The sequence below is a fragment of the Clytia hemisphaerica genome, unplaced genomic scaffold, assembly GCF_902728285.1.
Source record: "Clytia hemisphaerica strain Z4C2 unplaced genomic scaffold, Clytia hemisphaerica genome assembly, whole genome shotgun sequence".
Lineage (NCBI taxonomy): Eukaryota > Metazoa > Cnidaria > Hydrozoa > Leptothecata > Clytiidae > Clytia > Clytia hemisphaerica.
The window spans coordinates 536890-552654 of NW_027103974.1; the positions used below are offsets into that span (position 1 = coordinate 536890).

The 15765-nt window shown below is 37.9% G+C and overlaps 2 protein-coding genes and 1 long non-coding RNA gene across 3 annotated transcripts; 1 reads left to right on the plus strand and 2 right to left on the minus strand.

The window, feature by feature from the left end:
• Positions 1 to 218: 218 nt before the first annotated feature.
• LOC136810626 (uncharacterized) lies at positions 219 to 4239 on the minus strand. The gene is made up of 3 exons (XR_010847135.1): positions 3803 to 4239; positions 1049 to 1090; positions 219 to 311 (listed from the first exon to the last, which is right to left on the minus strand). It is a non-coding gene; the product is annotated as an uncharacterized lncRNA (long non-coding RNA).
• Positions 4240 to 10829: 6590 nt separating this feature from the next.
• LOC136810754 (PE-PGRS family protein PE_PGRS26-like) lies at positions 10830 to 11564 on the plus strand. The gene is made up of 2 exons (XM_067067357.1): positions 10830 to 10920; positions 11026 to 11564. Exons 1-2 carry the CDS (start codon positions 10830 to 10832, stop codon positions 11562 to 11564), a joined length of 630 nt encoding a protein of 209 aa, XP_066923458.1.
• Positions 11565 to 11893: 329 nt separating this feature from the next.
• LOC136810755 (uncharacterized PPE family protein PPE12-like) lies at positions 11894 to 15765 on the minus strand. Its single transcript, XM_067067358.1, has 3 exons — positions 15725 to 15765; positions 12561 to 12913; positions 11894 to 12282 (listed from the first exon to the last, which is right to left on the minus strand). The coding sequence occupies exons 1-3, from the start codon at positions 15763 to 15765 to the stop codon at positions 11894 to 11896; spliced, it is 783 nt and encodes a 260-aa protein (XP_066923459.1).

Genomic DNA, 15765 nt, shown 5'->3' on the forward strand with positions numbered 1-15765 from the left:
CCTTAAAACCTCGATATATTGAACGAAGGTCAAATTGCCTAGTTCCATTAAAGTTGCCGATCGAACTACGATAAGCTTCGATCGATATCATGATTTTTCGCCTAAAGATTACTTTGCGAAGGGAAGAACAAAAAAAATGACACAGGAAACTCCCAGGAAACTTCAATGTATATTTTAAAACGGTATTGTTAACCGAGTAAGCTGATTGAGAGTTAGTAAGTTTAGTAAGCTAAGTTTAGTAAGATTTGGCTGTTTGGCTGTGTAGTATGGCATACACTCCACCGACAGATCGGTGGTTTCGGCGTTGATTCCTAAAACGAAAAAGAAAATATGAAACGTCAATTTCTTATTGAATTGCTATTCTCTCCTAAAAAGGGGGAGTTATTATCTTCGAGTTAAGAAAATTGAGTTGTGTAACTCGATGACTTATTTTAAACACTAACTTATCAAGTTATGTACTCGGTGACTTTATTTCATTAGGAATGTTAAATAACTCGATACCTTATTTTATAAACAGATTCATTTAGTTAGGAAATAGTCATAACTCGAAGCATGGCGTCATGCTTCATAATTCGAAGACTAACTCGATATTTTATAACTCGATAAGATTATAAGCCCCTAAAAAGGCAGGGGAATAATTTTTCAGTGACTTCTTAATACTGCTAATGAGCCTATTTTTTCTATTCATGTCCTTGTCTTTTGTGAGAGAGAGAGCGAGATAGGAGGGGTGTAAATTTTTTCATCACAAAGTTAATTTTATAATGGAGCCCCCCATCCACATTTAATCAAAATTCGAAAAAGAAAACAAAAATTTCAAATTATTTTAAGCAGCCCTAAAATGCAATTTTAAGTTTTAATTATTACAGTAAATAAAAAGAAAGACCCCGTCCATTTTTTGTTTTTGATCAGAGGGAAGAAATTTTTGTGGTTTTGGGTGTCTGTCAACCACACGAAATTGAATACCACAAAAATTTCTTCCATTTAAAATGTACTCGACTTCCCCTTCAATTAAATACAACTTGCAGTTAATAAAACATAGTCAACTCACCTGTAAAGGATTCTTTCTTGTCAGTAATTATTCGAGTGAGCACTAGAAAAAATGGAATATATTTTATAAGATTATGTTTCAGTAGAAAAATTTAATGCGTTTTGTTTAAACGAATTGATGACAGTAGAATATGAGTAAAAACATGTGTTTTTCATTTTTCTTTATGTCCTAATAAGCGTGGCTTTATTTTTCTTGATTTTCTAATAAGCACCGCTTTGCATCGGATTCTAGGTGTGGCGCTTATTTTGAAAAAAAATCTATAGGTGCAGCGCTTAGGGAGCGCTTAAAAGAGGGTCATTCTGGTATTTTTTAATACATATTACTACATCCATTGTTTTAAACCAGAAATAGATTAAACATTATATGCCATCTAGTCTCAGACTGTGTCATTTTAATCACACACTAAAGTAAGACAAACTATTTTCAGAGCAAACGTAAAAATTGTTATCTTTTTTCTTTGAGCATTGCTGACTGGTAGTAAAAGCATACTGAAGTTTTCAAAAATTCCATGCAATAGAAGTTGAGAAAAAGGCCAAAAAGGCCAAAAACCACTCTTCCCTAAGGAAAAGCAAGTAAAATGGGTTTGTTTACCTCCCTTTTAAAAAGCGATGGAGTGCAAAGACTGCGCAGAAAAAAAATCCAGAAAACTGGAATCACGGGAAAGGTGTGGAGGGGTCCGACTGACATTGCTACGTTCTCCAAGCAACAACATTAAAAGGGAGCTGCACAGTCTATTTAATAGACACTATTATTTGTTAGCCATTCCAAATATATTGTTTCGGTGTATGGCGGCAATCGAAAATATGTTCCGTTCGCGTCAAAACCACAGCCATTACTTTTTTTACGAGCGCACAAGAGTGTCATTTTGTTATTGTTTTATTTTCATGATTACATACAGAGTGAAACGAAGGACTGGTTTCTGTAAGCTCTCAAACTTCCTTACATAGTAAGGGGGCCGTCCATATAGTACGTACGCAAAGATTTTCCAAAAATTTGATACCCCCTCCTCCCTTGTACGTACGCAGAGAACAATAGAAATGATGTCATTTAAACAATAGATGTACGCTTTTGCTAAACCCCCTCTCCCCCTTCACTGCGTACCGTAGAGTCGTTTAATCTCGACATACGTCTTGCAATCTCGACACCGGATCTGTAAAATAATCAAAACAAACCTTGAATGAAATTCTTGGTATCATTCTTATCGAACAAGTTCATCCATCAAACTAGAAGTTCAGTAAACATTGCAATCCTTTCAATTAAAAAGAAAGCCAAATTATAAGCAGTTTTACACAACACACGAAAGGCATGCAAACTTCCTCGTAACTTTCTCGTGTCCATCATTAAAATTTTACAACTTTATTACGCTTCAAGTCACGTGATAAAAATAATTCGCGCGCTAAGCCTGGTTTCCCCTTCCTTATATATAAAAACACACGCTCTAGGCGCTAACAGGCCGCACGCCGTGATGGCCAGTATGGCGGTCACATTAAATTCAAAAGGAAACCGGGCTCTTTTTATTATTTTCGGTTCACGGTAAAAATGTCTACTAAAAAATTCCTCGCGTGCAAAATGTTGTGTTATTGTGATTTAGACATCTTCGTTGAAAGCATGCTAATTAGTTTTTAGCGATTACTACATCGTTAAAGTTTTCTTTTCAAATATAAGTATAAGTAATAACACTTCACATTTCTCATATTATATTAACAATCTGTGACGTGATAGAGAGAGAGTACATTTTAGTGATTGATTGATAACTTTGGTATGTATTTGTTTATGTTTGATTTTTTATTTCGAAGACCAGCCTACAGCTATGTAGAGATTGCAAGACGTATGTCGAGATTAAACGACTCTACGGTACGTACTATATGGATGGCCCCAAGCAGAGTGCCCGCGGGCGAAAGATTTGTATGGATGTGAAATTTATATATGAGTTTACCGTCAGCCGCCCGCATCTCTAAAAAGCACCCGCATGAAAATTTCATTATTTTCAAAATTCATAAATTTTTCATTATTTCCATATTTCTTTACAACTACAACCTCTATCTTTGTTAAAATCGTCTCTACGCATGTTTACACGGGATTTATTACAGATTTATTACAGAAAATGCTGCCGCCCTCAATCCTACAACTGCAGTGGGCGTCCCGCCCATATATCTGCCAAACCGCCCTGACCGCCATTTTAGTTTTTTGCAAAATCTAGCGCCACTGTAGTAATCGATCTTTATTTTTCGTTCGCAAAAGATGCGAAGGGTTGAAGCGAAGCAAATTTTTCTATTTTGAGAGAGCATGATTGGCAGAAATGGTGGATAAGGTGCTGTTGGGAAAATAATGAATAATGAATAATGAAATCATGCCGCATCTATTTTTGGGTAACTTCACGACGGTAAACTCATATGTAAATTTCATCGGCCTATTCCAGTTTATTTGGCAATTTGGTGTGCACGGTTTCAATTTCAATTTGAAGCCGCCATTTCTTTATTAATCATTTGCGACCAGCGAGGTCTTGAAGATGGTGGTGTGATTGTTGTAACTGGACCGTAAATGATGTAGAGGATGACGGTAGTAAATTAGGTGATTTCAAAGTTTAGTTTTTAGTATTTATTCGCTTGCTCAATGAAAATTGCAACAATTTTCCTACTTGTCAGACTTGGAATCTTTGTCTGCCAATTTCTTGGTCGGTCGGCTGACACAAACAGAACATATTTTTGATAGTCGCCTATATTAAAAAAATGTCTCAATGATTTAATTAATTACCTTTTGAAAGAAATGTATCTATATGATGATAGCCAGGGAGCAGATTCGCGATTGAGCAAGAAACTACAGTCAGCACCAAATGATATGGATGTTTGTATTTGCACTATTTGTAATAAATACCCACAGGATCAGCAGGAAAAACTACTTTCAGCATCAATAATGATATGGATAGTATACAACTGGTAAAAAGACGTGTGTCTGAAGCAGTCAAACGTCAAGGTCACCAAACAAGACAGAATCCATTAGTTCCATAAAGTTTGAGCAGAATTAGATCACACTTACTAAAGATTAACATTCTGTTATCGCTGAATAAATTCTTTTAGTGAGTTAAACCATTGATTGGTTGAAAAGTATATCACATGACTTTCCGCGGCAAAGAATTGATGATTAGCCTGTAATCTTTGTTTTCCTCAAATAATGAAACGAGCTCCGTCTACCATGCGGTTGGCAGACGATATCATCCACCAGGATGCAAGTGAAATTTTTCAATCTGCGGACCTAGACGGGGGTTCGGTTATTATCAGTTAGGGTTAGGGTTGGAGCTCGAGAGTCACAATATAAGGCCGAAGGCCTTCTTAGGGGCATCCGTACCCTGTGACTTAACTTAGGATCCCGTAGGGATCCTTGTAGGGGCACCGGTAGGGTTGGGAGCTTTCTTAATGAAGGTCTGTAAATTACACGCTATAAGTATTTGTGAGTGACAACATTCTGCCGTGTCTCGTTGGCGCAAGCGGTTAAGCATTGGGTTTGTATACCAAGGTTGCTTGCATTTGGTGGTTCGAGCCGGGGTCGGAGACCAATTTCAACGGTGCGGTCAAGTTTCAGAAAAATACTTAGAAAACAGTTAGAAACACTAGAGAAAGTCAGAAAATCAGGATAGAAGATAGGAAAGTAGAAAATAGGGGGAAAATAAGAGTGGATGCATCCTGGTGGATGATATCGTTTGCCAACCTACTTACAGCGGGCACAGTGCAAATGAAAGGCCCTTACGCTAACCGCGCTGGGCCAATAATATTTACAAGGCCTAAGATATGAGCAAAACACAACTAGTATACCAGATACTGCATCTTTTGTTTGGTTTTATTCGTATCACTTGATTATAGGACCAGTTTATTTCCAATTCATGATTTATTTTTATTGAAATTTATTTAGTTGGATATCATTATGTGCCTAATATAATGTTGATGACATTGATATCAAACCCCGGGGGGGGGGGGGCACTTAGGCAAAAATAGGTACGGGGACGTGCCGCTGGTCAGGGTACCTTTTTCAGTTTTGCAGAATTACTGACAGGGTAAATTGCAAAATCCTGATCTGACAGGGGCGCAATTTCATGATGTGTGTCTGACAGGGTCTGTTTTTGCCGTTTTTGCATGTAGAGCTCTTTTGCAAATCGTTTTGACGCGGCAGTGGGCAGACCCCTGCGAGGGGCAAACAGATTTTACAAGATGTTGCAAGACTTTATTTTAGATTTTGATTCAGATTTTTTATTTCAACTGTTATGTTTTGTTTCTTCCCATATCGTTGAGACATTCCGCTGTAGGCTTAGAACAGCTGTAGAACAGAACAATACTCTCAACTCTTCTGTTTTAGTCTCATTGACATCCTCTCGTCCTCTTTGTAAAAGCGTCGTTTTAAAGCTTATACTTGCAAAATAGTCCTTTAAAACCTAGACTTCATCAGTTCTGATTTTGAGACCCTTACCGTAGGATCACATAAGATTCCGATTCCTGCGATAACATTTCACTTGCCACTTGAAAACAGATGATAGTTAGTTCCGACTAGTTGAAAACAATGAAACAAGTTGGCCGATTATAAAAGTAATCAAAACATTACTTCTTTTTTGCGTTTTATGATTTGCCAGCTTGGACTAATTCACTTTTTTCTGCCAGTATGCCCGGGAAAAATAGCGGAATGATCCCGGAAAAGCGCCAGTAATGCTAGAGCGGGAATCGGAATCTTATGTGATCTCACGGTTATCCTGGAAACGGATATCTGAAATTTATCTACGTTCATTATTACGTTTTTTGAAACTTTAGCGTTCTATTTTTTCTTGTACATCTATAATATTGTACCTTTCTAGCTTTGAAACACATTTTGTGGAAGTACAATCATGGTCGTAACATTTGAGAAAAAAGGGAAATCCACCGGGAAGTTAAAATAACCGGAATTCTCATTCTATTTCGACCATGATTGTCTTTGAAAATAAAAAATGCCAAAATTCTGCTCTGCTGGGGGTCTAATTTCAAACTAAAGTCATATTTTCCGGTTAAAAATATCCCTTTCTTCGATTTAACAGCCAAAAACTTTTAAAAAATTGAAAATTTTCTGAAATATTGGCATTTTTGGATTTCCGTAAATGGGACCTTTTCAAAAAGTGAAATATTTCACCAAAAATGATTTTGACCCAATGAAAATGCTTCAAATTGGTCGGAAAGGGTTATTTTTCAATTTTTTGGGTTTTTCTGGTAATTTTAGACCCCCCGCAGAGCAGAAATCAGCATTTTCAGTTTTCAAAGACAATCATGGTCGTAACATTTGAGAAAAAAGGGAAATCCACCGGGAAGTTTTGAAACCACAATCGATTTGTAAGTGCTCTAAAGTAGGTTTGAAGGGTAGAGTTTTAACTCTGAGTTTAGGACCTTAGGATCTGAGGATCCAAAAGTTCAAAAATAGTCCAATAAGGGTCAGAATATAGCCTGGAAGTCTGCCAACCCCTCCCAAATTGAAATATTCGATTAAGTTAAAGAGATAGCCCAAAATCGACTTTCTCGCCAGAACTTTAAATCTTGAAAAACGTTAAAATAACCGGAATTCTCATTCTATTTCGACCATGATTGTAGAGAGTGATGATTTTTAATAATATTAAAGATATGTTTACTTTGTAATTTCATAAATCTCGTCGTCGATTCTTTTGGTCGGTTTTCCAGGTATTGAGGTTTAATGTTTATGCAATGCTGTAGTTTTTTAGCCTGGAAATGTTGATATCATGTTATACTTTACGAAAAACGCGAAAAATGTGTATAAAGAGTAGGTTTTTAACATAGAATCTGGCAGGGTAGGTTTTTCAGGGTAGAATCTGACAGGGTATAGGTTTTTACAGTAGAAACTGACAGGGTAGGTTTTTCATCGAATTTTTCTTCTGACAGGGTCTATTTTTCATCGAATTTCATTTCTGACAGGATCGACTTTTGAAACTCCAGCGGCACGTCCCTGTCGGTCGTCAAGGTCAGTGCCCCCCCCCCCGGGATCAAACTAATCGTTGTACTTTGTTATTGTCAAACTCTAAGGATAAAAATCTAAGGGGGACTCCCTTTTTTATTTTAAGGGGGGCCTTCTAACGGGTACTGGTAATTTTTGTTCCATTTAAGGAGGGGAGATTCAGGAGATTTTTTGATTTGTTGACTTTTAGACTTTTTAGTCGATTTCTTTTGTTAAAAGTTATCAAATATTGTAATTTTCTTCACATCAACAACTTGCATTTTGGACCTACATGGAGGTACTTTAACTTAAGTCACATTGTCCATTCGTCCGTTCATTCGTTCGTTACCAGCTTTTCTTTGGATTAGACCACTGAAATGGTAATTCGAAGCTCGACCGATGAAATAAGACTTTTTAGTAGAACTCAAGCGGTTTGTGTAAACCGCAGGTTACAGGTCACAGGTTACAGGTTACAGGTTACATGTTAGTGATGACAGGTTGATTCTAATCAATGTCATTGCAGAGGAAAATGTTTGGAAAACACAAAGAATTATCAAAAACATAATTCTCAAGCAATTTCATCCATATAAAACCATTTCAAACATCAAAATTTAACCATGTGCTTTTATCGATCTTTCACAGTTTGCGCTGTGTATAACGCAGACCAGAAAATATTTGAAACCATATTATACGTATAACAGGTATATTACATATTGTAATGCTTGTAATGTTATATGATGGTTACATATAATAAAACACATCGCTCTAAAACTACCTTCTCATAGAACTCACGAGCTTCTTATTGGTGTAATTTTATGGGGGGGGGGGTTCAGGGGATACCCGATTCCGCAATTCCGCCAATTTTTTCTCCAATTTCCGTCAAACCGATTTAAATTGAACCAAAATTCCGTCACTGAAAATTCCTTTGAAATTCAATATTTTTGTCGAAAATTCCGCAAATTTGGAATATCTTTTACCAATTCCGAAATTCCGCAATTTTTTTTGCTAAATTCCGTTTTTCCGCACTAAAATTGTCTAATTTTCCGTCTCCGTCAGAGAACCCAATTTCGGTAATTCCGTCTAAATTTTCGCCAAATTCCGCCACTCCGTCCGAAAAAAGGGCCGATTCCGCTCCTCCGCCAAACTTGAAACCCCCCTTTTATATCCAGCCATATTGTTATCATCACATTCGGTATGCTAAATATTTTGGGTGCTTTTCTCTTGTAAGGAGTTAGTTCATGTAATGTTTCCAGATCACCCAAATAGACACTAATACGCATGCGTAATTTGCCGTTCTTTTCAACCACAAGCAGTTAATTCCCGTGACAATCAAAGAGGAATGAATCTCTAGGGGTGGAACAGTCACTTTTGGTCGGGGTTGTGGATGGCGAAATATGGAATTTGTCGTTCTTTAAAAATTTGTCGTTCTTTTTGTCGCTTTTTCATAGTTATTTGTCGTTCTTTTTAGATGATCTGGAAACATTAGATGAACAGTCTCTAAGACATGATATTTTGTGATTCTGTCAATATTTTTGTCAAAAATTGTCATTAAGTCATTAAAATAACAATTGAATGATTAATTAGTTTCATCCTTCTAAAACCACTCTCTTAGGGACCTCACAAGCTTCTGATTGGTGCCGTTTTATATCCATTCACACTATCAACATTACATTCTGTATTATAAATATTTTTCGTGCTTTTGTCTTGTTAGGCATCATATTTTATGATTTTGTCATTATTTTTGTAAGTAAGTGTCACTAGGTTGTTATTCTATTCAATTGTCATTTTATAATATCTAAACTGTAACGTGCTAAAGCACTGGGCTCAACTTAAGTGTACGTGTGAAAGTGGAAGGCCCAATTGTAAACACTTTTTTAGAACAGGGTAATGGGCTCTCATGATAATAGAAGGCCGTTGCAAACCCAGGGTGATAAGCGCTCGTGATTAAGGAATGTCCAATTATTGTAAACCCAGGGTGACGGTTACTCGGGATAAGAGAAAGCTCAATTGTAAACCCAGGGTGATAGGCGTTCGGGATAAGAGAAGGCCCAGTTGTAAACCCAGAGTGATGGGCACTCAGAATTAGGGAAAGCTTGCTTGTAAGCCCAGAATGAGGGATACTCGGGATAAGGTAGCTAAATTGCAAACGCGGAGTGAAAAAAGCCTTCTTTGATGGGCACTCAGGAAAGGGAAGGTTCAATTATAAAACCCAGAGCGATGAGTACTCAGAAGGATTAGAGAAAGCTCAGTCGTAGGTAAATTTAGAATAAAGAATTTTTTTCCGTGTGTAGAGTAACCTTTTATTTTGGCACCTAGATAAATTGACGTCAAATATTTTTCAACATGATTGAAAATTTTTATTTTTTTATTTTTAGTATTTAAAAAAATGTTTGACGTCAATTATTTTGACTTTTATGACGTTAAATAAGCGCAAAATCCCGGTAAAATGGGGATAACTCGCGAAAAAAAGCAAAATTCCAAAAAATGAAAAAACCACCCCTAAGTTTTAGGCGTGGGAGGGAGGGCGTGTGCCAAATTTCAGCTCCTTAAACCAATTACTCCGCTCTCTACGCTGCCCCAAAGTTTGTGGACAAACTCACAAACTCAAAAACATTCTGAGATTCTAGCTCAACTGAAGTTGAGAATAACATGTATTACTTTTTTGTAATTTAATGCGTTATGTATTGATGTTATGTTATGTATATGATCTTATTATCTTTTTTCCGGTCTGCACTTTGTTGACCTGTAACCTGTGACATGTAACCTGTGACCTGTAACCTGTAACCTGCGACCTGTAACCTGCGGTTTACACAAGCCGGAACTCGAGTTTGCTCTGAATATTCTAATAATCAGTATTGAAGATTCTAGCCTTCTAATATACGAAAATTTGATAAAACTTCGTCCACGAAACAAGTTTATGTTCCATTTCGCTATCTGTTCAATTTTGTTTTGAAAAGATATTTTCTCAAGCCAGAAAATTAAAAGTTCTTTATAAGCACACACGATTTCAGACTCAATTTGGAGAATTTTGGAGGAAAGTATCAAGCAATAGAGTTCACCTTAAAGAAAACATAGATCGAAAAATCTTATCATTTGATGAAGGATTGCCAAGTTTACAGGCCTTTTTTAGTCCAAATATTTTCTTACAATGATGTCAGAAACAATGAAGCTTTAATGAACCATTAAGATTTCACCTATGGATAGCCTAAAAGTGCTAGGTCGCGATATATGTGTGTCTGAAAATGTCGTTGCTTTTCACGTCTAATGGAATAAACTGACGTACGGCAAGAGAAGATCGTCATGTATGAAACCGGCAATCTCTCTCTCAATACGAAAATTTCAGTAAAACATAATGGGATAATGCTCTTCCACAAGCTACGATTATGTTACGTTATTGTATAAGATTAGATATAGAAAACTCAGTGATAACTAATGGTTGAATTTCTCGGGGCAAATGGGGCAAAGCGTGGCGAGCTGTGGCAACATTTCATACATTGAAAATACTCAACGATATACCAATGGCTGAATTTCTTGGGGCAAATGGGGCAAAGCGTGGCGAGCTAAGGCAACATTTCATATAGTGAACACAGCAATATCTTCATAGCTGAATTTGTTGGGGCAAACGGGGCAAAGTGTGGCGAGCTGTGGCAAAACTTCATATTATAGAGAATACAACGATGTTCCCAAGGCTGAATTTCTTGGGGCACATGGGGCAAAGCGTGGCGACCTGTGGCAACGTTTCAAGTATAGTGAACATAGCAATATCCTCGTAGCTGAATTTGTTGGGGCAAACGGGACAAAGTGTGGCGATCTGTGGCAACGTTTAATGTATAGTGAACATAGCGATATCTTCATAGCTAAATGTACAGCAGGAGTTGATGATTCTGATGAATGTGCATCAGGAGTTGATGCTTGTGGTGAATGTGCAGCAGTAGTTGGTGGTTCTGGTGAATATGCATCAGGAGTTGGTGGTTCTGGTGAATGTGCAGCAAGAGTTGATGGTTCTGGTGAATGTGTAGTAGGAGTTGATGGTTCTGGTGAATGTGCAGCAGTAGTTGGTGATTCTAGTGAATGTGCATCAGGAGTTGGTGGTTCTGGTGAATGTGCAGCAAGAGTTGATGATTCTGATGAATGTGCAGCAAGAGTTGATGGTTCTGGTGAATGTGCAGCAGTAGTTGGTGATTCTAGTGAATGTGCAGCAGTAGTTGGTGGTTCTAGTGAATCTGTAGCAGGAGTTGGTGGTTCTGGTGAATATGATAGTGGAGTTGATGGTTCTGGTGAATATAATGCTGGTGTTGATGGATCTGGTGATTGCAATGGTGGATATCGTGGTTGTGCTGAATGTGATGGTGGAGTTGATTGTTCTGGTGAATGTACAGCAGAAGTTGCTGATTCTGGTAAATGTGCAGCAGGAGTTGATGTTTCTGCTAGATGCAATGGTGGAATTGATGGTTCTGGTGAATGTGATAGTGGCATTGATGGTTCTAGTGAATGTGATGGTGTAATTGTTGATTCTGTTGAATGTGCTGTAGGAGTTAATATTCTGATAAATTGTTATTGAGATGTTATTCTTGAATGTAATGACAATACAGGTATGGTGAATCTCACCTTTTTTGCTATTTAATGAACGCTTATTTTGAAACCATCTATATTATATGAGCTCTAATTGAGATTACATAACGATTATAATTACTGTATAATGTTTTGCATGAGCTTGCGCTTAATAGCATCATTCGACTTCATTTAAAACATTCTTTCAGCCGACTACAGTGTTTTGATTAGATGTTTAATTACAATGACAAAATATTTTAACGTTGAAAAATTCATTAACTAGCAAAAAAGATCAGATTCACCATAACTCTGGTTGGCATTACATTCATGAATAACATCTCAATACCAATTAATCAGAATATTAACTTCTGCTGCAAATTCACCAGAACCATCAACTCTTACAGTGCATTCACCAGAACCATCAATGCCACCATCAAACTCACCAGAACCATCAAAGCCACCATCAAATTCACCAGAACCATCAACTACATCAACACATTCAACAAAACCATCAAATCCATCATCATATTCACCAGAACCACCAACTCCACTATCATATTCACCAGAACCATCAACTCCATCATTGCATTCACCAGAACCATCAACTCTACCATCACACTCACCAAATCCATCAACTCCACCATTGCATTCACTAGAATTACAAACTACACAATTGTATTCACCAGAATCGCCAACTCCTGATGCACATTCACCAGAATCAACAACACCTGTTGCACATTCACAACAAGCATCAACTCCTGATGTACAGTTTACAGAATCACCAACTACTGCTGCATATTCACCAGAACCATCAACTTCACCATTTCATTCACCAGAACCATCAATTCCACTATTGCATTCGCCAGGATTACCAACTTCTGCTGCGCATTTACCAGAATCAGCAACTCCTGCTATACAGTTTACTGAATCACTAACTCCTGCTGCACATTTACCAGAACAATCAACTTCTGCAGCACATTCACCAGAACAATCAACCCCGATGTACATTCACGTGATCCATCAACTCCACCATCACATTCATCAGAATCACCAGCTCCACAATTGAATTGACCAGATCCATCAACACCAGCATTATATTCACCAGAACCACCAACTCCTGATGAAAATTCACCAGAATCACCAACTCCACCATTGCATTCACAAGAACCATCAACTCCACTATCATATTCACTAGAACAATCAACTCCCGATGCACATTCACCAGAATCATTAACTCTTGCTGCACATTCACCAGAACAATCAACTCCACCATCATATTCAGCAGAGCCACCAACTCCAACATTGCAATCACCAGATCCATCAACACCAGCATTATATTCACCAGAACCATCAACTCCACTATCATATTCACCAGAACCACCAACTCCTACTACACATTCACCAGAACCATCAACTCTTGCTGCACATTCACCAGAACCACCAACTCCTGATGCATATTCACCAGAACCACCAACTACTGCTGCACATTCACCAGAACCACCAACTACTGCTGCACATTCACCAGAATCACCAACTCCTGATGTACATTCATCAGAGTTATCAACTCCTGCTGTACATTTAGCTATGAGAATATCACTATGTTCACTATATGAAATGTTGCCACAGATCGCCACGCTTTGTCCCATGTGCCCCAACAAATTCAGCCATGGGAACATCGTTGTATTCTCTATAATATGAAGTTTTGCCACAGCTCGCCACACTTCGCCCCGTGTGCCCCAACAAATACAGCTATGAGGATATCGCTGTGTTCATTATATGAAATGTTGCCACAACTCGCCAAGCTTTGCCCCATTTGCCCCAAGAAATTCAGCTATGAGCAATCACTGTGTTCACTATATGAAATGTTGCCACAACTCGCCACGCTTTGCCCCATTTGCCCCAAGAAATTCAGCTATGAGCAATCACTGTGTTCACTATATGAAATGTTGCCACAGTTCGCCACACTTTGCCCCATTTGCCCCAACAAATTCAGCTATGAGGATATCGCTGTGTTCACTATATGAAATGTTGCCACAGCTCGCCACGCTTTGCCCCATTTACCCCCAAGAAATTCAGCCATTCGTATATCATTGAGTATGTTCAATGTATGAAATGTTGCCACAGCTCGCCACGCTTTGCCCCATTTACCCCCAAGAAATTCAGCCATTGGTATATCGTTGAGTATGTTCAATGTATGAAATGTTGCCACAGCTCGCCATGCTTTGCCCCATTTGCCCCAAGAAATTCAGCTATGAGGATATCGCTGTCTTCACTATATGAAATGTTGCCACAGTTCGCCACACTTTGCCCCATTTGCCCCAAGAAATTCAGCCATTGGTATATCGTTGAGTATGTTTAATGTATCAAATGTTGCCACAGCTTGCCACGCTTTGCCCCATTTGCCCCAAGAAATTCAGCTATGAGGATATCGCTGTGTTCACTATATGAAATGTTGCCACAGCTCGCCACGCTTTGCCCCATTTACCCCAAGAAATTCAACCATTGGTTATCACTGAGTTTTCTATATCTAATGTTATACAATAACGTAACATAATCGTAGCTTGTGGAAGAGAATTATCCCATTCATTATGTTTTACTGACTGTAGTATGATAAATTTTCGTATTGAGAAGAGATTGCCGGTTTCATACATGACGATCTTCTCTTGCCGTACGTCAGTTTATTCCGTTAGACGTGAAAAGCAACGATATTTTCAGACACACATATATCGCGACCTAGCCGATAAAAGAGCTCATTAGCTTTAGAGATATTTTCATTTTGAATTAAACCAATTAAAGTTGTACCTGTCATCGCTACCCTGTAACTTGTAACCTGTATTTTACAGCAACCTGATCTCACAAAGACGCTTTAAAAAGTGCTATTTACACGAAAACGAGGCCGAGGGCGGTAAAAGTAGGCTACGTCATATCTTCCTCCATTTCGAGCGTAAAACTCCTACTCTTCGGGATACGAGCACTGCTCTTCTTTTGAATATTGAAATTCTCCGGATAAATTGCATGCGCACTAAGGTTTAAATGAAACAATAGAGAGTTTCGAAACCTAAGCCAATCAGCTGTGTTTTAAACATTCTATCATTTAAAATCTCTATTGATAAACAACATTTTGTGAAAGATGTCTATTATGTTTAAACCTACCTTATCGGGGAAAAAAAGGTCGGAGTTTTATTTAGTCGGGATTTTTTTACGTTGGGGAAAATTTCGTTACCTAGAGGCATTTTCGTCCCTTTCCCCCGACCAAAATTTCAAATTCGTCACTTTTCCCCGACGAAGTTTACAATTTACCTAACTAAATTGTCCAAATGAAATGGCTTCCTTCACTAGCTCGAAAAAAGATCTTGTAATTCGACGTTTAAAGCACTAATTTCGGTTAATAAAGGTGTAAAAAATTTAGATTTTAATTTTGGTTGGGGTTTAACAAATTGGGTAAAAGTTTTGGTCGGGGATAAAAAAATCGGGTAAAAATTTGGTAGGGTGATAAAATATCGGGGAAATAATTCGTCGGGGAAAAATTTCGTCACCCCTTCAAAATTTTCGTCACTTTCCCCCGACATTTTTTCCCCCGATAAGGTATTGATAAACAATTCCCAGTAGGAGTTACTAGTGGCCGCCTATAGCAGTGCCTATAGACCAAGAGTAAGGCCTAAAAGCCTGGAGCTGTCTATTGTGTAGACTAGGTAAAAGTAACAATATTTATATTAAGTTTGGGAAGAGTTTACTATAAGCAATTTTTGTTAGTTGTGGCGTTATTTACGGCCCTAACTACCCGCAGGCTTTTTGCTTGATTGAACAAATTGCCGGTACCGAACTAATATGGTCTGCTCAGTAAAGATTGCCCATTGATTGCTTCAACTAAACCTAACACAGATTTTTGTACTTGTATTTTTATTGGTTTATATATAGTAGGGGGAATTTTGTTCGATTTTTTGGAATCGCTTGACTGTTTTGTTAGAAGCACTTGTTATACATTTTTGGAAAGCTTTTGGGGGGATTCTCTTTTGGAAAGAAAAAGCAAGATGTTCTGAGCACAGGATTATGACATATTGTATATTCAACAGTATCTGAGGGATAAGAACTAAGGAACCATCCACTTAGCTATATGTTATAAACCTTAGTCATTAGCTATTGGTGGATTAAGATATCAATGGTGTATACCTTATACCGCAAAACATTGGAGGCCAGAATGAGATGGCCAT

Bases quoted from the DNA above. Each gene is read 5' to 3' on its own strand.
- LOC136810754 (XM_067067357.1), top strand. From the start codon at position 10,830: ATGTATAGTGAACATAGCGATATCTTCATAGCTAAATGTACAGCAGGA. The intron at 10,921-11,025 runs GTGAATGTGCAG...AATGTGTAGTAG, and splicing joins ATCAGGAGTTGATGCTTGTG to GAGTTGATGGTTCTGGTGAA.
- LOC136810755 (XM_067067358.1), bottom strand. From the start codon at position 15,765: ATGGCCATCTCATTCTGGCCTCCAATGTTTTGCGGTATAAG. The intron at 12,914-15,724 runs GTATACACCATT...TGAATATGATAG, and splicing joins CCAATGTTTTGCGGTATAAG to TGGAGTTGATGGTTCTGGTG. The intron at 12,283-12,560 runs GTACATCGGGGT...AATGTGCAACAG, and splicing joins AGTTGATGGATCACGTGAAT to GTGTTGTTGATTCTGGTGAA.